Here is a 24,626-nt window from a genome sequence, read left to right as displayed (position 1 = left end):
AATGAAAACTAGTATGCATAGAGATAACATGGAAGCTAGAAGCAGCTTCTTGCTTTTAGCTTCCTCTGTGTGAATTAGTCATGATCCCTTCTGCCCGGGCATAACTTGGATCGCGTTCCCTGTCTGTCCGAGACCACCAGCGCTCCAAAATAGCTAGCGGTTATCACAATTTAAATAAATAAGCATCAATAAACTATTCCACATTGATTAACTCCATTCCTCTACCTTTTTATCCTTCTCATTCCATTAATTCGAGCTACATTAATTCTATTGGTTATATTTATATATATTTAATTACATCATTTTACTAGTAGTATACTCCTGACTACCATACATATATTACACAATGCAAGTCAAGAACTAGTAGCCTAATCTGTGATATATTGCACATTAGATTAGCAAAAATAAAACGGTCTGTAGCAGCTAGTTTAAAAGATCGGTTTCTCCGAATTGGGTAAATTGCAGATGACCGATATAGTCCGTGAGCCAGGGGGGTTGGTCTGTACCATCTGGCCGAATAAGGCTCATAGTGATTTTTGTGAAGGTATACATGTCTAGAGTTAGAAAATATGTGATAGCATTGCACCCGTGGTAGCTTTATGAGTGCTATCATGCATTTTATTTTATAACACTAGGCGAAAATTGCATGGATCAATATGAAAAAAAAAATTAGTAATACACCCCCCAAAAATGATAGAAAAGGCTTTTCCAATTGGTTCTGGTACCTCTAGGCATGCTTAAGAATATACTGAAAATATAGGAAAATATATGTTCTGGAAAGGCGTCATTTTCAAGATGGCGTCCAATATGGCTGCCAGGAGCTTAAAATGGCTATAACTAATACTAATTCATCATTATTTGGGGGTTTAGGACTAAAGGAATGTGGCTGAATCAGTGAAAGTGATCAGTTAATTATAGGGATGTGCCGATGAGACATTTTGGCCGATATCGATATCCGATATAATTAATTGCTGTTATGGCCGATAACCAATATTACCAATGTCGATCTCATTCTGTATTGAAAGATTATAATTTTGTCTATTCTGAAAAATACATGTAACAGGGTGTCTGCACTGCAGGCTTAGGCAAGTCACATCTAACTTAAATACCTTTATAATATTGTGAGCTTGTAGATCTGTTCAAACTGTTACTTTGGGCTTGTTTATCTGTAAAGACAGACCGATTAATTAATTTATTTAATTTTTTTTTTTTAATTTTTTTATTTATTCCAAACATGTTAAAATATAAATGAGAAAAGACAAAGGAAATAAACGTCCAAAAATAATAATAATAATGATCTTTCATAATCCTTAACTTATGTTTATGTTCGAAAGTCGGGCAGATACTGGCACTGAGGAGGATATTGGAAGGGGTATGGGAGCGCAACCTGTCAGCGGTGATCACATTCATTGACTTCCAAAAGGCTTTCGACACCATCCACCGGGGGAAACTCATGAGTATTCTACGTGCCTACGGAGTTCCAGAAAAGTTGGTCCAGATGATAGAGTCAAGCTACAGCCAGACTCGAGCCAAGGTCCAAGTTCGGCCTCAAGTTCAATACCAAGAAAACAAAGGTAATGACAGTCAACACAGAGGACAAACCCATTGCCACTGCAGAGGGGACGGTGCTCGAGCGAGTCGAGGACTTCAAGTACCTCGGGGCCTGGACTGCCTCAACTGAAAAGGATCTGAAGGTTCGGAGAGCACTTGCCTGCAAAGCCTTGCACGGGATGAGGAGAGTGTGGAAATCAGACATGGGAGAAGACCTTAAGAGGCGGCTGTTCATAGATACTGTCGAGACATGGACCCTCACAGTACAACAGGAAAAATCCCTGGATGGAGTCTACACAAGAATGCTACAAATGGCACTAGGTGTCACATCAGAAATGTGGACCTCTATGGGGACCTACCACGGGTCACGGACAAAGTCAGAGAGAGCAGGATGAGGCTGGCAGGGCACTGCGTCAGGTACCCAGAACTTGAGGCAAGTAAATTGACTATGGGAGCCAAACCCAGGGCAAAGCCAAGGGGGGGAAAGAAGCGTACCACCTATGTAGACGTGCTGCGGCGCGACAGCTTGGCTAACAACACTGCAGAGCTCAATAACCTGATGTTGGATAGGACATTGTGGAGGGCAGCGATCCAGGAATCCCGAGTTGGTGTTGGCTAGACCTCACTCTTGCAGTTACTATGTTCGAAAAAGGAGTAGGGAAAAGTTTATTGAAAAACGTAATCGGTCTGATTAATCAAACCGATGCCGATTAATCTAAAAACAACTTAAATCGTCCGATACCGATGTGTTTGCCGATTAATCTCCCATCACTAGTTAATTATGTATTGCCAAATCCAAAATGGTGTCCATACCACACCCAAAGTGATGTTCTATTGTACTGCATTATGTAAAAACAATACAATTACAAAATGAACAGAATAACTGTCACATAAAATCAATTTCTTATAAGTAGGTCAATCTTATGTGCTAAAGGTCAGGTCAATGTCTGTCTCATAAGCAGGTGTGTCCAAGCATGCAGCAGATACAGTATGGTCACTGGTTGACATGCACAGTATTCACCTTACCATTGATATGCAGCTGTTTGTTGTTGTAACCTACAGCAGGGGTATTCAACTAGATTGAACTGTAGAATGATGGTGTGTGGGGGCCGCACAGCATGCACGCTTTACTGAAAATGTGGGGGTTCTCAAAATGCATTTGTGCTCAAACACAAAGATGTATACATTTGTGCACAGTAATGAGCAGGATAATATGACTATACAGCTATATGTTACCATAGAATAGATGTAGACCTATTTGACAGTGCATAAACATAATTGCCTTGACATTAACGACCTTCAATGGGACAGTCCTGTGCAACCTCATATCCATGTGCAAAGGCAAGATCAGAGCACAAAATACTTTGCTGGCAGGGAACTTCCCAGACTACCCTGATGTGCTGGGTGAGTTGGGTGTCACAATGTAACAATCTGTTGCTCCTGTTGTACCACGACAGTTGTACTCATATACAAGTGGAATGTGGCAGACCACCAAGCTCAATTTGAAAGTTCAGGTTATGTCACACAATTTGGATGGGAGATCCACATTTTGCTAAGGGTGACCTGACGAGATGTTGAAGCTACAAATGAGAAGTGATGTTGATAATAAAGAGGATATACTTTTGACGATGAGGTAGATCAGGATTTGGGTAAGATATTGCTGCCAATCAGGAGGGCTAGGGGGATGTGGTGGGTTGATTTTATGTTCCTGATTATGAGTTGAAGCTTACAGATATTGAATGTAGTTGCAAAAGATACATATTATCATATTTTCTTATGCTATTATTACAAATGTATAAGTATTGTCTCTGTTTCATTGACCAGACCTTTAACATGTGAGAGTGACCTGATATAAAGGCCTTTTTTGATTATGCCAATTACCAAAGTTTGGGCAACCAAGCTAAAATTGTCCCCAAATACAAATCAACAACAAAAACGTAATATGAAACAGTATTATTAGGTTTGGTATTGAACAGATAGAAGTGTCAAATGGACTAAAAGGTGATGTAATGGTGAACGGAAAGTTATCTTATGCATTACTTACACTGTACACATTGAATTTCATAAAACATTTCATTAGAATTTATGTTCTAAGATGGTTTTAAATATTTACAGTTATTTACAGAGGGAACCTTTGTGCTGCATCTTTCATGAAAACAGAAGTACGTCTCATGTAATATATAGTCCCTATATGTTGTCTCTCCTGTAATAGATAACATTTCTAGATGTGCTAATTTTAACAACTTTTCAGAGAAATATATAGTCTGAGCTGTATCCCAACCATTCTTCAAAGATATATGATCAATAATAGGAGAGAACCATCAGTTTGAAGTAGAATGCTCCATTCGGATTTTGAAAATTGTGTTTTGACATGTGGTTATAAATGGAGTGATAACACACAGAAAGCTACCACAGATGCAATGCTATCACATTTTTCCTAGCACTAGGGATGTATACCTTCCCAAAAATCACTATGAGACTTATTCACCCCATCGGTACAGATGACCCCAGATTTGGGGTCCTGGCTCACGGCCTAATAGACATTTTGAGTGAAAATGGCTTGAAAGTGGCTTATATGTGACAGGTGGGACATTAGGACCTGGGAGCTGCCTGCCCAGAGCAGAGCGGTAGCTTGACAGAGCCTCTATATTAAACTCCCGTGAGATCAATGAAGCTCACGTTTGTTCTCGTTCTGTCGTGTGCATGTAGCGTCAGTGCCCAGCAGCACCCGTCGCGTCCGTGTAAATCAATTTACCAAGGTATGTTACAACAAAGGCTTACACATTGTAGTCTGTTGCATTTAGTATGATTTAGAGTTGTAGATACTTATTGTTGTTGTGCTTGAGGCTTCTAGAAACTGTTGGTGCTGTTGTGGGGCTAGGCTGTACAGAGCAGACTACACTTGGACCTAGCCCAAACGTTTAGGCTCTACGAGAGTCTAAATGTTTGGGCTAACTTGGACCCAGTGTCCACACACACTATTTAACACAACACAGGTATGAGTCTCACACTTCAATGTGGACTTTGGCATGCAACCACCTTATGTCATACTTTTAATTCACATATTTATTATGATGGGGAATTAATATTGTTTCTGTATTTCATGGTAGAACAATGTCAGAACGGATCCAGACCTGGCTAGCCTGAATCCTGCCTGCTGGGTATCCTACCTCCTATGCCTTGGGCCTAGGAGGTAGGAAGATAGGCTTGCCAGTATATGTTTATATTATAATGAGTACTTATGATGGGTGCTCAGTGTCTAATTGCTCTGTTGTACATTGCAGGCTGAACTGGTGACACAGAGTGGTCAGCAGACAGCCATTGCTCTTTTCCTCAGTTTTATTTTGCTTTTAATTGTTTCCATGCTCTACAGTGCCTCTAGTATTTTATATAACCTTATTGAAAGAAACCTCCTGTACTGTATATTTTACTGAATGACCGTTGTTACCCCCCTTCCCCACTTCTAGTGTGCTTTTACCTTTTGACTAACAGCAAGTGTTTGTGCGCAACATAAGCCGCAGTGCCATGATAGTTTGCAGTGATTTATATCTTATTCTCGTAGCAGTTTGCAGTGATTTATATCTTATTCTCTTAACAGTTTGCTGTGTTTATGAGAAGTGCTATATTGTCCCTCCGGTCAAGTAATTTAAATACAACACTTATGAAGGTTTTGCTATCTGTATTATGTGAAATTGTGAATAAAGTTGATCTAGTGATTGTACACAGAAAAGCCTCTGTCCGTCTATAAAGTACCTTGCACGGGGATTTTGGTTACAAGAGTAAATACTGAATACGGGTCTCTCACCCATTGAGAGTGGCGTAGTCTTAGTCTATGAACTTGGTTCTTATTCCAAAAGTACCATCAGTGTCCATCTGGTCACATATATAATAAAGAAAGTGGTGTTAATAAGTCATGTACATTAAAAAAATAATTTCCACAAATTTTCACCAACAGAATGCAGGACTTGGCGGACATCAACGTCCATAACAACAATGCTGTGGGTCTGGTGAAACAGCTGCCGCATTCCATCCGTGATCAGATGGGAACACACTTACAGAATATAACAGACGTAATAACAGAAGCGGAGGCTGATGGAGGTCAGTAATACTTGTAAATAGATTAACTACCTACCTGATTCACCACCTCTGCTTCGCGTCGGTGGTTAATCAGCCTGTTGGTTATTTATATATAACCAATGACCACTCAGCCATACATTATCCCTTATTGTCTCCACCAGGCCGAAGGCATGGGGAGAGAGTATGTTTTGCACTCCGTCCGTGTGTGTGTCCGTCCGTCCGTCCGTGTGTCCGTCCGTCCGTCCGTCCTTCCGTCCGTCCGTTACCAGCTAATCTCCGGCACCGTTAACCCGGTCGATGCCAAACTTTGCACACACACTCCCTGGATGCCAACGATGAACCTCTGCCCCGCATTTTCCAGAACGGCCTGTTATAGCGCCACCATGAGGCAGCTTTTCTAATTTTTTACCTAAAACTGCACCGATCTGCGTGAAATGTTGCATGCACACTCCCTAGAGGCCAAGGACAAACCTTTGACCTGCATTTTCCGCATCTGCCTTTTATAGCGCCACCAGGAGGCCGACTTTTGTAAAACACATTTTTTTGATATTACTCCTCCAGATTCTGTCCAAAAATCTCACAAATCGTTACACAGTATCTCTATGGTCATGTGCTCAAGTCGGATCTGTCCGATATTTCATATTCCATCCTAATTGGCTATAATTGGCTTTCACAGTTTGCAAGATTGCCCCGTTTTGAACAAAAGCCTCAAATCATGAACGCAGCATGCAATTTACGTGAAATCTTTCACACATTTTCTTACTAGGCTGAGGAATATATCCCACCCTTTTCACATTGGCCTGTTATAGCGCCACCAACAGGTTGATTTTTGCAAAACACATTTTTGGAACAATGCCTCAAATCATCCAATTGCCATCAAAGGCAAACATGTTTATATTACTCCTAAACATTTTGCCAAACATCTCACACAGTCCTATCCTCCTGGTGGAGACCTGTGCCCAGAAGGGCACTTTTTCTAGTTTATGTACTGTACTCAGCTCCGGACATAACTCGATTAACAGTGATTTTCATGCTATGTCTGTCAGTGACAGAGGGCGTTATTAGTGTGGTTGCAACCAGACTAGTGTTGTCCCACTTTATTGTCTCCACCAGGCCGAAGGCATGGGGAGAGAGTATGTTTTGCACTCCGTCCGTGTGTGTGTCCGTCCGTCCTTCCGTCCGTCCGTTACCAGCTAATCTCCGGCACCGTTAACCCGGTCGATGCCAAACTTTGCACACACACTCCCTGGATGCCAACGATGAACCTCTGCCCCACATTTTCCAGAACGGCCTGTTATAGCGCCACCATGAGGCAGCTTTTCACATGTTTTACCTAAAACTGCACCGATCTGCGTGAACCGTTGCATGCACACTCCCTAGAGGCTAAGGACAAACCTTTGACCTGCATTTTCCGCATCTGCCTTTTATAGCGCCACCAGGAGGCCGACTTTTGTAAAACAAATTTTTTGATATTACTCCTCCAGAGTGGTCATGTGCTCAAGTCGGATCTGTCCGATATTTCATATTCCATCCTAATTGGCTATAATTGGCTTTCACAGTTTGCAAGATTGCCCCGTTTTGAACAAAAGCCTCAAATCATCAACGCAGCATGCAATTTACGTGAAATCTTTCACACATTTTCTTACTAGGCTGAGGAATATATCCCACCCTTTTCACATTGGCCTGTTATAGCGCCACCAACAGGTTGATTTTTGCAAAACACATTTTTGGAACAAAATGCCTCAAATCATCCAATTACCATCAAAGGCGTATGAAGAAATTGCACCCTTTTCACATTGGCCTATTATAGCGCCACCAGGAGGCCACAACCTGACCTGCCCTGGTGGAGACCTGTGCCCAGAAGGGCACTTTTTCTAGTTATTAGTGTGGCTGCCGGACATAATTTCAACAAAACTTCTCCATTTTTGACAGAGGCACAAGCAAGTTTTGGCAATATTCTTGCTTCGGCCACAGCTCTGATGGCCGTGATCCAGAACCCGGCTCATCTTGCCACTATTGGTGGTGCAGTAGTTGCAGGTCCCATTCAAGTGCTTTTGACGAACATCGACACTATCTGCCGAAGACACTAGGTAAGATAACGTACCATCAAGCAATGTTGACTAATATTTCTGTTTTGGACCGTTTTTATTTTTTCTGAAAGCCTTTCCTAAAAAAATGACTTGGGACAATTGTTTTAAGAAGGTGATGGTATATGCTTGTTTAATGGGAGAATTAAGTCTGGTCACACCTTTTCTTTAGAGGCACTGTCATGGGCTCTTGCCGGCGGAGCATGAAGATCTGCTAGCCCGGAGATGGACAGAGTGGTTGTTCTCTTTTGGAAAAAAATGCAAATGTAAAATAGTGCCTACTTGATTTTGTTTCCTTGCAGCTGGTATAGTGCACCACCTTTGTTAACATAACAGAATGGGGGACTTGGCTCAAATCAAGGTCAACAGGGATCACGTCGTAGGTGTGGTGCTGGGTCTGCCAGTGCAAGGCAACTTCCGTGCACCGATGTTAACCGGCTTGGGTCTAATGGCACAGGCTATAACAGCCGCGGAGGTTGCGGAAGGTCAGTAATAATTGTAAATAGATTAACTACCTGATTCACCACCTCTGCTTCGCGTCAGTGGTTAATCAGCCTGTTGGTTATTTATCTATAAACACTCAGCCATACATTATCCCTTATTTATGTACTGTACTCAGCTCCGGACATAACTCGATTAACAGTGATTTTCATGCTATGTCTGTCAGTGACAGAGAGGGCGTTATTAGTGTGGTTGCAACCAGACTAGTGTTGTCCCACTTTATTATTAGTGTGGCTGCCGGACATAATTTCAACAAAACATCTCTCCATTTTTGACAGTGGACGGAAGTTTTGCCGTTATTGGTACTAGGGCCCATGCACTGGCGCAGCTGAACGTGCAGAACCTGAATGATGCCGCAATGACCAACGCGTTGACCAACATCATCACAATCTGCCAAAACCACAACTAGGTAAGATAACGTACCATCAAGCAATGTTGACTAATATTTCTGTTTTGGACCATTTTTTTTTTTCTGAAAGCCTTTCCTAAAAAAATGACTTGGGACAATTGTTTTAAGAAGGTGATGGTATATGCTTGTTTAATGGGAGAATTAAGTCTGGTCACACCTTTTCTTTAGAGGCACTGTCATGGGCTCTTGCCGGCGGAGCATGAAGATCTGCTAGCCTGGAGATGGACAGAGCGGTTGTTCTCTTTTGGAAAAAAATAAAAATGCAAATGTAAAATAGTGCCTACTTGATTTTGTTTCCTTGCAGCTGGTATAGTGCACCACCTTTGTTAACATAACAGAATGGGGGACTTGGCTCAAATCAAGGTCAACAGGGATCACGTCGTAGGTGTGGTGCTGGGTCTGCCAGTGCAAGGCAACTTCCGTGCACAGATGTAACCGGCTTGGGTCTAATGGCACAGGCTATAACAGCTGCGGAGGTTGCGGAAGGTCAGTAATAATTGTAAATAGATTAACTACCTGATTCACCACCTCTGCTTCGCGTCAGTGGTTAATCAGCCTGTTGGTTATTTATCTATAAACAATGACCACTCAGCCATACATTATCCCTTATTTATGTACTGTACTCAGCTCCGGACATAACTCGATTAACAGTGATTTTCATGCTATGTCTGTCAGTGACAGAGGGCGTTATTAGTGTGGTTGCAACCAGACTAGTGTTGTCCCACTTTATTATTAGTGTGGCTGCCGGACATAATTTCAACAAAACATCTCTCCATTTTTGACAGTGGACGGAAGTTTTGCCGTTATTGGTACTAGGGCCCATGCACTGGCGCAGCTGAACGTGCAGAACCTGAATGATGCCGCAATGACCAACGCGTTGACCAACATCATCACAATCTGCCAAAACCACAACTAGGTAAGATAACGTACCATCAAGCAATGTTGACTAATATTTCTGTTTTGGACCAGTTTTTTTTTTTTCTGAAAGCCTTTCCTAAAAAAATGACTTGGGACAATTGTTTTAAGAAGGTGATGGTATATGCTTGTTTAATGGGAGAATTAAGTCTGGTCACACCTTTTCTTTAGAGGCACTGTCATGGGCTCTTGCCGGCGGAGCATGAAGATCTGCTAGCCTGGAGATGGACAGAGCGGTTGTTCTCTTTTGGAAAAAAATAAAAATGCAAATGTAAAATAGTGCCTACTTGATTTTGTTTCCTTGCAGCTGGTATAGTGCACCACCTTTGTTAACATAACAGAATGGGGGACTTGGCTCAAATCAAGGTCAACAGGGATCACGTCGTAGGTGTGGTGCTGGGTCTGCCAGTGCAAGGCAACTTCCGTGCACAGATGTTAACCGGCTTGGGTCTAATGGCACAGGCTATAACAGCCGCGGAGGTTGCGGAAGGTCAGTAATAATTGTAAATAGATTAACTACCTGATTCACCACCTCTGCTTCGCGTCAGTGGTTAATCAGCCTGTTGGTTATTTATCTATAAACAATGACCACTCAGCCATACATTATCCCTTATTTATGTACTGTACTCAGCTCCGGACATAACTCGATTAACAGTGATTTTCATGCTATGTCTGTCAGTGACAGAGGGCGTTATTAGTGTGGTTGCAACCAGACTAGTGTTGTCCCACTTTATTATTAGTGTGGCTGCCGGACATAATTTCAACAAAACATCTCTCCATTTTTGACAGTGGACGGAAGTTTTGCCGTTATTGGTACTAGGGCCCATGCACTGGCGCAGCTGAACGTGCAGAACCTGAATGATGCCGCAATGACCAACGCGTTGACCAACATCATCACAATCTGCCAAAACCACAACTAGGTAAGATAACGTACCATCAAGCAATGTTGACTAATATTTCTGTTTTGGACCAGTTTTTTTTTTTTCTGAAAGCCTTTCCTAAAAAAATGACTTGGGACAATTGTTTTAAGAAGGTGATGGTATATGCTTGTTTAATGGGAGAATTAAGTCTGGTCACACCCTTTCTTTAGAGGCACTGTCATGGGCTCTTGCCGGCGGAGCATGAAGAACTGCTGGCCCGGAGATGGACAGAGCGGTTGTTCTCTTTTGGAAAAAAAATTAAATGCAAATGTAAAATAGTGCCTACTTGATTTTGTTTCCTTGCAGCTGGTATAGTGCACCACCTTTGTTAACATAACAGAATGGGGGACTTGGCTCAAATCAAGGTCAACAGGGATCACGTCGTAGGTGTGGTGCTGGGTCTGCCAGTGCAAGGCAACTTCCGTGCACAGATGTTAACCGGCTTGGGTCTAATGGCACAGGCTATAACAGCCGCGGAGGTTGCGGAAGGTCAGTAATAATTGTAAATAGATTAACTACCTGATTCACCACCTCTGCTTCGCGTCAGTGGTTAATCAGCCTGTTGGTTATTTATCTATAAACAATGACCACTCAGCCATACATTATCCCTTATTGTCTCCACCAGGCCGAAGGCATGGGGAGAGAGTATGTTTTGCACTCCGTCCGTGTGTGTGTGTGTCCGTCCGTCCTTCCTTCCGTCCTTCCTTCCGTCCGTCTGTGTACAGCTAATCTCTGGCACCGTTAACCCGGTCGATGCCAAACTTTGCACACACACTCCCTGGATGCCAACGATGAACCTCTGCCCCGCATTTTCCAGAACGGCCTGTTATAGCGCCACCATGAGGCAGCTTTTCACATGTTTTACCTAAAACTGCACCGATCTGCGTGAAACGTTGCATGCACACTCCCTAGAGGCCAAGGACAAACCTTTGACCTGCATTTTCCGCATCTGCCTTTTATAGCGCCACCAGGAGGCCGACTTTTGTAAAACACATTTTTTGATATTACTCCTCCAGATTCTGTCCAAAAATCTCACAAATCGTTACACAGTATCTCTATGGTCATGTGCTCAAGTCGGATCTGTCCGATATTTCATATTCCATCATAATTGGCTATAATTAGCTTTCACAGTTTGCAAGATTGCCCCGTTTTGAACAAAAGCCTCAAATCATGAACGCAGCATGCAATTTACGTGAAATCTTTCACACATTTTCTTACTGGGCTGAGGAATATATCCCACCCTTTTCACATTGGCCTGTTATAGCGCCACCAACAGGTTGATTTTTGCAAAACACATTTTTGGAACAAAATGCCTCAAATCATCCAATTGCCATCAAAGGCAAACATGTTTATATTACTCCTAAACATCTCACACAGTCCTATCCTCCTGGTGGAGACCTGTGCCCAGAAGGGCACTTTTTCTAGTTTATGTACTGTACTCAGCTCCGGACATAACTCGATACTCGATTAACAGTGATTTTCATGCTATGTCTGTCAGTGACAGAGGGCGTTATTAGTGTGGTTGCAACCAGACTAGTGTTGTCCCACTTTATTATTAGTGTGGCTGCCGGACATAATTTCAACAAAACATCTCTCCATTTTTGACAGTGGACGGAAGTTTTGCCGTTATTGGTACTAGGGCCCATGCACTGGCGCAGCTGAACGTGCAGAACCTGAATGATGCCGCAATGACCAACGCGTTGACCAACATCATCACAATCTGCCAAAACCACAACTAGGTAAGATAACGTACCATCAAGCAATGTTGACTAATATTTCTGTTTTGGACCAGTTTTTTTTTTTTCTGAAAGCCTTTCCTAAAAAAATGACTTGGGACAATTGTTTTAAGAAGGTGATGGTATATGCTTGTTTAATGGGAGAATTAAGTCTGGTCACACCTTTTCTTTAGAGGCACTGTCATGGGCTCTTGCCGGCGGAGCATGAAGATCTGCTAGCCCGGAGATGGACAGAGCGGTTCTCTTTTGGAAAAAAATAAAAATGCAAATGTAAAATAGTGCCTACTTGATTTTGTTTCCTTGCAGCTGGTATAGTGCACCACCTTTGTTAACATAACAGAATGGGCGACTTGGCTCAAATCAAGGTCAACAGGGATCACGTCGTAGGTGTGGTGCTGGGTCTGCCAGTGCAAGGCAACTTCCGTGCACAGATGTTAACCGGCTTGGGTCTAATGGCACAGGCTATAACAGCCGCGGAGGTTGCGGAAGGTCAGTAATAATTGTAAATAGATTAACTACCTGATTCACCACCTCTGTTTCGCGTCAGTGGTTAATCAGCCTGTTGGTTATTTATCTATAAACAATGACCACTCAGCCATACATTATCCCTTATTTATGTACTGTACTCAGCTCCGGACATAACTCGATTAACAGTGATTTTCATGCTATGTCTGTCAGTGACAGAGGGCGCGTTATTAGTGTGGTTGCAACCAGACTAGTGTTGTCCCACTTTATTATTAGTGTGGCTGCCGGACATAATTTCAACAAAACATCTCTCCATTTTTGACAGTGGACGGAAGTTTTGCCGTTATTGGTACTAGGGCCCATGCACTGGCGCAGCTGAACGTGCAGAACCTGAATGATGCCGCAATGACCAACGCGTTGACCAACATCATCACAATCTGCCAAAACCACAACTAGGTAAGAACGTACCATCAAGCAATGTTGACTAATATTTCTGTTTTGGACCAGTTATTTTTTTCTGAAAGCCTTTCCTAAAAAAAATGACTTGGGACAATTGTTTTAAGAAGGTGATGGTATATGCTTGTTTAATGGGAGAATTAAGTCTGGTCACACCTTTTCTTTAGAGGCACTGTCATGGGCTCTTGCCGGCGGAGCATGAAGATCTGCTAGCCCGGAGATGGACAGAGTGGTTGTTCTCTTTTGGAAAAAAAATGCAAATGTAAAATAGTGCCTACTTGATTTTGTTTCCTTGCAGCTGGTATAGTGCACCACCTTTGTTAACATAACAGAATGGGGGACTTGGCTGGGATCACGTCGTAGGTGTGGTGCTGGGTCTGCCAGTGCAAGGCAACTTCCGTGCACAGATGTTAACCGGCTTGGGTCTAATGGCACAGGCTATAACAGCCGCGGAGGTTGCGGAAGGTCAGTAATAATTGTAAATAGATTAACTACCTGATTCACCACCTCTGCTTCGCGTCAGTGGTTAATCAGCCTGTTGGTTATTTATCTATAAACAATGACCACTCAGCCATACATTATCCCTTATTTATGTACTGTACTCAGCTCCGGACATAACTCGATTAACAGTGATTTTCATGCTATGTCTGTCAGTGACGGAGGGCGTTATTAGTGTGGTTGCAACCAGACTAGTGTTGTCCCACTTTATTATTAGTGTGGCTGCCGGACATAATTTCAACAAAACTTCTCTCCATTTTTGACAGAGGCACAAGCAAGGTTTGGCGATATAATTGCTTCGGCCACAGCTCTGATGGCCGTGATCCTGGACCCGGCTCATCTTGCCACTCTTGATGCAGGACCCATTATACTGCTTTTGGCGAACATCGTCACTATCTGCCGAAGACACTAGGTAAGATAACGTACCATCAAGCAATGTTAACTAATATTTCTGTTTTGGACCAGTTTTTATTTTTTTCTGAAAGCCTTTCCTAAAAAAATGACTTGGGACAATTGTTTTAAGAAGGTGATGGTATATGCTTGTTTAATGGGAGAATTAAGTCTGGTCACACCTTTTCTTTAGAGGCACGGTCATGGGCTCTTGCCGGCGGAGAATGAAGATCTGCTAGCCCGGAGATGGACAGACGAGCGGTTGCCGGTTCCCTTTGGAAAAAAAATAAAAATGCAAATGTAAAATAGTGCCTACTTGATTTTGTTTCCTTGCAGCTGGTATAGTGCACCACTTTTGTTAACATAAAAGGTTAGAACACCTCTAATTGCCCAGGCGGTGGCGTAACCGTCTGGGCACCCGACTGGTGTGCCGCGGGTTGGACTCCCGAGCCCGACACGGCCTTTACTGCATGTCTTCCCCCATCTCTCTCCCGTTTCCTGTCAGTCCCTTCAAAAAACCAATAACAGGCGTAAGCCGCAAAAAAATATCTTAAAAAAAAAAAAAAAAACACCTAATTCGGTAGACTGGATGCGAATGGGCAGAGAAGTTTCGTCATTCTTGCATATTCCCAGCAGGGAACTTTAACAATGTGTTCAATTCATAAACCACACAGTGAAATCCACGGTGTTAAAATTATACTTCCAGGTAACGTATGTCGGGGACTAGACGTCTCAGCACAAAATGAATGACGTTTACAAGTTTATCGTGATGAAGAAAGTCCCCACTCCCAACAGTGACAGCACTCATGTTTACTCGCAGGCGGACTGAATATTCTGTACACTACAGTGTTTTTATGTGTTTCCTTAAGCAATTGATTCATGTATTCTACCACATATCATATTTCAATGAGGGCTTAATTTAAGTCTCCTTATTTGCCCACGTCTATCCACAGTAACGGGACATCTTAAACAAAAACATCTAAAAACCAAACAAGCTGGGAACCACTGACCTACAGCGGTGTTACAGTAGCTGGTGTGTTTTTTTTTTTAGACATGCTAACGTTGCTGACTGACTACTGTGTGATGTATGTGTTGAACAGAAATGGAGACGTGGATGTTATTGTTCTGTTATTATGATGATCTAAAGACTTAAACACTTGATACAATATTATGAGATTTTTACTTCAAAATTGGTCTGTTTGGGAAACGGTGTTCTACATAGACATTGATTTTATTTTTAAACTGGTGACAGGAATAATAATGGATTGCATTTTTATAGCTTTTCTATGCACTACGTGCTTACTCAAAGCGCTTTACAATGGTCTGTTCATTCATACATTGGGAGGTCAATGCCAGTGTCCTCACTTCCACATTCACACCAATGGTGGCAACCACTGGAAGCAAGGTGGGGTGCAGTGTCTTGCCCAAGGACACTTCAACATGTAGACAGCCAGGAGACGCCGGGATTCGAACCGCCGACCCATGGATCATTGGACGACCTCCTGAGTCAGTGTTCTACAATAGACCGATTTTATTTATAACTGGTGACAGATGGAGAGGGTTTTCTATCCAGTCTGCTGGTCTCCTGGTAGTGTAAACACTGCACCAAAACTTTATTCATGATTCAGTGCTGAGCAGTTACTGTTTGGAGTTGGGTTTAATTTTGATTGATTTCAAAGCAGTTGGGCTTATTCTACATTCCAGCAGGCTAGATACTTCGAGGTGTATTGCTGCCACCTACATCCCATAGAATTAACTGCATATTATGTTTTTTTTTTAACAGAAAATACACCTTTATCTTGGCTGATTGCTCGGCACTACTATTCATATCATCGTGGGAATCTTACACTAGTGGCTCTCGAACCTTTCATGTCAAACTATTTGGCCATAGACTGCCATCTAAAAAAGAGTTTGTGCCAGGGACCACCAGAAGAGAAGATTTGTGTGAAATTATTCAGTATAAATAATGGTTAAAGTGGTTAAAATGATTGCGATGCTATACACTTTGCTGGGGGTCCCCCGGACAATTCTTGAGAACCACTGTCACTTTAGATAAACGCGATGGGCAGACGTGACAGAATGGCACAGTGAACAGCACAACGAGTTTAGCATATAGAAAATATATACTAGATGCAACCAGGTACATTCATAATACAACCAGAACTTTAAATATTACTTGATTTTCTTCATATGAAAGGATGAAGGGAAAATGGCACCCATATATATATATGGGTGCCATTTATTTATTTTTAAGTAAGAATCTAAACTTGTTACTCTTATGTATGGAGAAAAAAAAGATTGTCTAATTAAGTGGTGTTCCATAATCTACTTTTCAAGAACCAAGATATCTACTTTTGGAATGAAACGCATTGATATTGAACAACTTCACAGCTGCTAACTTGTTATACTGTGTAACAACAACACAAGACAACAGCATCATGTACTTCTGACCATTTAATGCAAACCAAAAGAAAACACACCACATGTTAAGAAAGATAAGAAAGCTAAATAGTTGAAACGTGTAGTGAATATACTATTTTCTGATTTGTTTCAGGTATCCAGGTGACTTTTTCCTCTTTCTGTCTTGTGAGCATTGTGGACAATACCATTTGCCTCTTGGTGTCCGTGTGGTTTCCAGGCCCACGCAGGCAAAATGGAACCATTCAATGGAACAGCCGGTGTTGTCACAGCCTATCATCTTGCCATAGGAGACCTGGTGACACAGACAATAGGTGGGCTCGTTGAGGTCCACTGGCATTTCCAAAACACCAGAGAGGTGCACATTCCCAAAGTTGGCAGTGTTGATGTTGATCTCTCCTGGTTGAAGGAGTTTGACTTTCTTCTGTTTGCTCATGGGGCTGCCACCTTCATCTGAACTCCTCACTTTCGACGTGGTTTTAGCCACCTTCTTCTTCTGCCTGAAGTCACTTTTCTTCCCCTTCCTGGACGAGGAATCATAGTCGGTACGGCTCTCATTCTGCTTCTCCTTCTCTTTCAGGTCAGCCTGGAGCCGTGCCAGGTCTGTGTCCAGACGATTGATGTGCTTGTCAACCATCTCATAGGTCTGCGTGGCCAGTTGTACTTTATCATCTCCAAACTCTTTGCATTTGCTGTAGGACTGCTGAATCTGCCCGAGTATGGAGAGTCTCTGCTCAGAGGACAGAGTCCAAGCATTGGACGTGTACTCTTTAGCCAGGGAGTCTATCTGACTCTTCAAATCCTCTGTGTGTTGATCCAGGTCCCTCATCACGTTTAAGTTTTGCTGCAGTTCGAATGGCATATTCTCAATGCTATGTAAATAATGCTCCAAATACGTTCCCGCTGGCATCTTGGAAATTCAAAAACAAGACAATTAGACCCTTATGTTGTCCTGTCATACATTATGATAGATTGTCCGGAAATCCTACAAGGTTATGGGGTGTCAGAGTACCCAGATTATGCCCAGATGTGGACAAGCCTCAGCACATATATGGAGATGCCTGACATCAGCGCAAATCGGTTTGTGTAGCGTGTGATGTCAGACCAGAGCTCGATGAGCAAGAAAAGAGATGAGGAGAGAGAGGGGGGGGGGAAATAAAGGTCCTGTACCTGCATCAGTAATTCTTTATACTGTAACCAAACTGTATTGCAGACTAATAGGAAAACAAAATTGCAATATGTTTGCACGCTCCTAAGCACAGTTTTGTGTCTGTCCGTATGAGCACGGAATGTGCTCAGCTGATTGGCTGAGTGCGGAGTATGATGATATCATCATAGTTCTTAAAAAGTAATCCTAAAGTTATCAAACCAAAAATTGTAGATCTTCTATTGTCAAGTAATCCATATAAAATCTGCAAATAAAAGCTCTGAATGAAATGGATTCAGAGCTAACCCTCCTTGGCCAGGTTTCTGGCCCCACTACTCAATTTCTGGTTCTGGTTTAGTATTGGCCTTAAAACAGTCTCTTTGACAAACCACCACCAAACATTTTTGATACAATAAAATGGAACCCCAGGTCGCCTCACTTCCTGGAACTATTGCTAACATGCTTTTTCCCCACAGCTCATATACCGAATGAAAGCCCTAATTTCGTAGTTTACATACACACTGGCAGCCAAATCCAGCCTGAATCAGATCTGTGCCACATCCAGATTGGAATCTGATTTGTTTAAATTAGTCTAAACACATGGAATCCAATTTAGATCAGGTTACTGCGTTCAGACTGAGAGGGATCTCCTGAAAACAGATTTGAATCATGTGGTTCAAGTCACATTTGTATAAAGATCTGATTACATGTGACTTGTTTGTGTTTAGACTTAAACTGTAAACTGGAAATGGGGCTTCATATATCAACAATTTCCAGTAAGTGTGAATGAACAGTGTTGCAGTCAAAAGGCGCAGACCAGGAGTGGCTGCACAAATTGGCGTCGTTGAGGCGTTCATGGCAAAAGTTTGTGTTGTGTGTGATGTCACTCCAGAATATATAAGATGATGCACTGCATGAAAGTGAGTGTGTGAATCGAGGGAGAGGGAGAGAATGAGACAGACAGACAGACAGGACAGGACAGGGTGATGTTTTCTTGGACTGTTTCCAAAAAAGGAGGACCACAGCTATGTGAAAGCAGTTATGCTGCTGTAGCAGTGAAGAACAAACTTTATTCCTTTGGAGGCATGATATTTGGCATCCATGTCTTCAACACAATGTCTTTATGCTGGAAGAAGTTACCTCCAGTGAGTCCTGGAAGAGGAGACGGTCACCTTGAGGTTCCATCCAAGCGCCACAACCACACAGCTGTTCTGATAGAAGATACAGTCTACATCTGGGGAGGCTTCTGGTTTCAGTACTACAATGACCTTTATGCATTTGATGTGGACGCCCACGTGTGGTTCAAACCCAGCAGGGTTTCTGGAACTGTTCCAGCGGGGAGGTGCGGCCACTCAGCCTTTGTGTTGGGGAAGGTCATGTTTATCTATGGAGGACGCAGCCTGACTGGAGGCACTAATGACATGTACAAGTTGGACACCAGCACAATGGTCTGGTCTTTAATTAACACCAGAGGATCTCCACCAACAGGTGACCTGTTGGTGGACTCAGACTGTGTCATCATCGGAACAAAGATGTTTGTATTTGGGGGAGCGGGGGACCAGGGGGTGTATTTCAACACCTTCAGAGTGTTTGACACAGAGACCGACCTCTGGCTGAGCATGCCTTCTGCACAGCTTGTTCCAGAAGGACGTCGGGGTCATTCAGCCTTTACCTACAGTGGAGAGCTGTACATATTTGGTGGCCATGGTTACAATAACCAGACCTTCAATGATCTGTGGAAATTCAGTCCAGAGACCTTCTCCTGGAAGAAGGTTGAGCCCAAAGGGAAAGGCCCGGGTCCAATGTTTGCTATGTGCTGTTGCATTGTGGGATATCGTATCATCCTCTTTGGAGGATTCAAACGCAGAGACAACATATGGACTACTGCTGATGTGCACTACGGCACTTTCATCTTAGACCTGAGTCCTAGCCTGAAGACATTATGCAAGCTAGCGGTTATTCAGTACGATCTGGAACAGTCTGAACTCCCACACGACATCAGGTGGGAACTGGCAGCCATGACAACCAACAACTACTTTTTGCTGTAACTTGTTTCAGTAATGCCATTATAGTTACTGTGTTTTCAATGGGTGAGTTAGTAGTTACCCACGTTATGTAATGTAATCCAAAAGAACAGTCTCCTCTCCTGCCAGTGCGGAGTCTGTCATAAACTGACACGGTGTGCTGAGTGCACTCCCAGAGTGAAACACATTCCACATGAGAAAGAGAAAGTGGCTTCCACAGGTCATAACGTCATCATAATGATGATTGGTCAACATAGGGTAACATATGGTAATTACTTTAAGCCCGTGCATGGGCAGGGCATCAGTATTATATCCATATCGTTAGACTGGATATTGTCTGTGATTATGGATATTGTCATAAGTGTTAAGAGTAGAGTTTAAACACACCACAACTGGACCAGTGACTGTAGGGAATATGTTTTCCTTGAAAACAATGTGTCATAGATATATTGTTTTAAACCTTAATTTTTTTTATAAAGTAAAGTAACTAGTAACTTTCATAATTTAGTAACTAGTAAAGTAATTGGTTACTTTTTCAAACTAGTAACTATAACTAATTACTTTTTAAAAGTAACTTTAACAACACTGGTGCTCACTGCCAACAAGGTCACAAAAGAATGAACAACAGCAGATACAAGCGGCCGAAATGAGTTTTCTCAGATGGTTGGCTGCAAGACTAACTGACAAATGAAAGAGTAAATAAAAGTGGGCGCATGTATGTTCACATCACGTGTACGTCAGATAAAAAAAAAATCTAAATATATATATATATAAACCTTTTTTATAGTCTATGATATAAACATAACTTTACGTCTTGGCACAGGTGGAAGTGCTGCTTAAAACATAACCAAACGTTCCTGGCACAGATGGTGTAGTGCCAGACTCTTCACATACTAGAGCATGTCTGAAATAAATGTCAGAGCTGAAATCGACATGTAAACATGAAATAAATGCTTAAACCTGTAGCTAGGTGTAATGTTAGAGACCACAAGACGTGTACATATGAAATAAATGCTTAAACATGTAGCTAGGTGTAATGTTAGAGGCCACAGAAGTGAACCTTTCAAGCCTGTTTTCTCAACTTGGCGTTTCTTTGCAAGACATTACTCTATAAGCCATATATATCCAAACCTGGTGGATAAAACTGAACAACCAATGTCAATTTGAAGCTATGATTCTCTGCTTTCATATGACATGAAAAAATGAAAATCCAATGACAGTCTCCCATTCAAGGTGACACACACACACACACACACACACACACACACACACACACACACACACACACACACACACACACACACACACACACACACACACACACACACACACACACACACACACACACACACACACACACACACACACACACACACACACACACACACACACACACACACACACACACACACACACACACACTCTAAGCTTGACCTTCACAAAAGTTAACCATGCCGAACAAAACTGAAGATAAGGAACACCTGAGTACTCAAAAACCTAATGACAACAATGGAAGTCATCATAAGTAGGCATAAATATTAAATAGGTTTTTGAGTACTCAGGTGTTCCTTATCTTCAGTTTTGTTCGGCATGGTTAACTTTTGTGAAGGTCAAGCTTAGTGTGTGTGTGTGTGTGTGACACACACACACACACACACACACACACACACACACACACACACACACACACACACACACACACACACACACACACACACACACACACACACACACACACACACACACACACACACACACACACACACACACACACACACACACACACACACACACACACACACACACACACACACACACACACACACACACACACACACACACACACACACACACACACACACAAATAAATGTATCTCATTTTCGGCCAAATACAACGAGACCGGGCACTGGGGGGTCCGTCAGCTAGGTCAGAAGGTATTAGGGGGTGCACAGCCAAAAAAAGTTTGGGAACCGTAGAGCGGTGGTTCCCAAACTTCTCATGAGTTGACACTAATTAGCCCGTGGTCCCCCATTTGAAAAGTGATGCCAGGGACCTCCATAAGAGAAGATTTTTACGGCTCTAGCAGTAAACCCGTTTAATTTCAACGACCCTCAGTTTGACATGCATTAGTCTACGTGCCCCCATTTAATGGCATTTCTATCTCTGAGACCCCAATTCATATTGTAAAATCAATGTTAATTTAACTCTGAGTGTACAAATGGACTGCATATGGAGAGTGTACAAATGGAACCATTTGTACACTATAGCTTTTGTCCCGTGGATGGGACATTTAGATTTTAAAACTATTGGGAAACGTGCACACGCAGTCCTATTTAAAATAGGATTTTCTCTGAAACTATGAGCGTTGTCCGTGGTTTTGATTTTTTACTTAAGTAAATGTTAAATTCCTGACTTCTTTTTACTTTTTTACTTTAGAGTAATTCCATATTCATGCAGTATTGATACTTTTACTTAAGTAAAAACTTTAAGAACTTTTTACACCACTGGTTTTAAATGACTGGGAAGATATCTGAGAAGTAAAACATGCAGGTGTGAGAAGTCACATGATGTTTGCCATATTATTTAATCTTCTTTCTTCTTTTTTTGAGCAGCGGTGTCTAGCACTGTCTTAAGACAGTAGTGACTGTTTCTTCAGCTCTTTATCTGACCTAATCAATCAACAGACCTCAGGTGACTTTCATGTCACATGCAGAACAGGTCTGTTTCCTATTGATCAGAGCTGTAGCTGTTGGCAGGTAAAAACTGTGAATCCCCTGTTCAATGAGCCAGATGAGCCTGGGTTTCCATCGCATTGACCGGTAAGTTTTGGCTCCATTTACTTAAATCAGTTTTTCAACTGATTTAACTGATTGGTGTCAACATAGTCTTTTTGGTTATTTATGTGTAATCTCGGCCTCATTGTAAATTAGGGTCTCCCTCAATGATCTCTCTTTAAAATAAAGGTTGAATGAATAGCTTACGCTCCAGTGATGTCATTATGATCACTTCTCTAAGGCCTAACCACTTTGAAGCTATAGCCTTTCAGTTCTGACATCCCTGTAAATCTGGTTCTTCTCCATTCTCCGTCCTGTTAACAATGCCCAACATGATGAAACCAATTCAGACCGTGAAACCATCTGTGGGGTGCTGGACACTATCATGGAAAACGGAGGGTCATCGCTGTCTCCCAACATTGGATGATCAAGTTCCCCATCATTTTCGAATAACCAGAGCCCCGTGGTAACGCCAAGAGGTAATGATTGTTATCAATCAACACTGACAAATTACATAGAATTTTAAGTCCAATACATTGCTTATACACAGAATATTTATATTAAAGACATTTTACAAGAAGAAAAAAAAATCTTCTCATAAGCAACAATGACACAAATGCTTGTCCTCCAAACAATGTCTTTCATATCAATTGATTAAAAATATACACTGCATATGATACAATTGGTATCCCCAGAATTACTGGTTACCACAATTAGATCAGAGGGAGTAATCTTGGCTGACATTACATGCCATCAATCGTTCCTGTCTTTAGGGAACGTGTAGATTGTAGAACATGCAATTACCTTTATTTGCTATGAGTGCAGTCAGTGCAAAACACTGAAGGATTTTAAACTAGCCGAGCATTAAAGATAATAAAGATGTCTGTCTCTAATGCAATATAGCGTGAAGCAGAGTGCAGCAGGGATTATGGCTGATCTGCTAGCTATCTTCGGTGTCATGCGGTGACATCATGCTGCATGCTGTGTTGTGTATTACAGGCACGTGTCGTGCACACATAGACATCAAAGGGGGCTTGAGCCCTTGCCCTTTTACTACAGCAGCATTTTGCATTGAAATAATTTTTCCTCTGTTTAGAAATCCATGTCATATGCCACAAAAAAGTGTGGGTCACGCCCCCAAAATAGCTGATCTACAAGCTCTCAACACGTCAGTCAGCACATCTGGGCAAGTGGCTATGGCTGAATTTAGCCCAAGGAGTGTTTTTCGGGCAACACTAACGCTTGGAATGGATTCAGAATCATGAAAAACTCATAGTTTGACACATCACATGCTACTTAAAGCATAAAGAAATTTAGAAAATGTTGCCTTATATACAGTAGGTTGTCAATGGTGCCCAGATGTATGTGTGTGACCCCAAAGGTCGCCGCCTCGGACGCCCTAGCTGAATCATTAGAGCATGCCTTGGGTTACATCTGTGCAAGATTTTACGCTGTTAGACGAATTAGCACAACATATCCCTATGCTCATAAGGATATAGTCTACAGCAGGGGTGCCCACACTTTTTTGACTTGAGAGCTACTTTCAAAATGACCAGCTTCAACAAGATCTACGTACCTACCCAAACATTGTTATCCCTTTGCTGAAAATAGTTTAAAAAAAAAGTAGGCTACCTGAGGCTTTGAAATAGTGGTGCTGATGTTACATATAGAAGGGTGGAAATGGAATTAAATTAAACTTAAACGTAAGGTCACCTTAATTCAAGTGGCAGATGCAGATTGTTTTTAGGGGCATGTCATGTGTTCTACCTGCACAGCCTTTGTGATCTACTGGTAGATCGTGATCTACCCTTTGGGCACCCCTGGTCTACAGTATTATGTATTGTCTCTGACATCAGCTATGTCCCTATTTGCTTTCAGAGAAGCCACAGGGAGAGGAGTCCGTTCAAACATATACAGAGGTCAAGGTTGATTCTACCCATAAAGTCACAGACCACTACAATGTACTGGAGAAACTGGGAGTGTGAGTGTCTGTCATGGCTAATTGCTAATAATGTTGTAAACACACAGCTTACATCCGTTCTCTCTGATAACATGATACTATCTCAAGCCAATTTCTAGTTAACAAACACATTTCTTTCTGGCTAAAACCGAACAAAAAGTATTCTTTTTTTCCTTAGGGGAAAGTTTGGCCAGGTGTTCAAGCTGACCCACAAAGTGACAGGTCATGTGTATGCTGGTCGTACCAGGGAGGCAGCCTGTAAGGAAATAGAGCTGATGAACCACCTCGACCACAACA

The 24,626-nt window shown here is 42.2% G+C and overlaps 1 protein-coding gene across 1 annotated transcript; it reads right to left on the bottom strand.

The window, feature by feature from the left end:
- Positions 1-16,538: 16,538 nt before the first annotated feature.
- Positions 16,539-17,333, bottom strand: LOC306940259 (inhibitor of growth protein 4-like; the record flags this gene model as incomplete). Its single annotated transcript, XM_079525280.1, has 1 exon — positions 16,539-17,333. The coding sequence occupies one exon, from the start codon at positions 17,331-17,333 to the stop codon at positions 16,539-16,541; it is 795 nt and encodes a 264-aa protein (XP_079381406.1).
- Between the last annotated feature and the right edge of the window lie 7,293 nt (positions 17,334-24,626).

The sequence above is a fragment of the Electrona antarctica genome, assembly GCF_951216825.1.
Source record: "Electrona antarctica genome assembly, chromosome: 16".
In the NCBI taxonomy this organism is placed as follows: Eukaryota; Metazoa; Chordata; class Actinopteri; order Myctophiformes; family Myctophidae; genus Electrona; species Electrona antarctica.
This window is presented reverse-complemented; position numbering and strand designations above follow the sequence as displayed.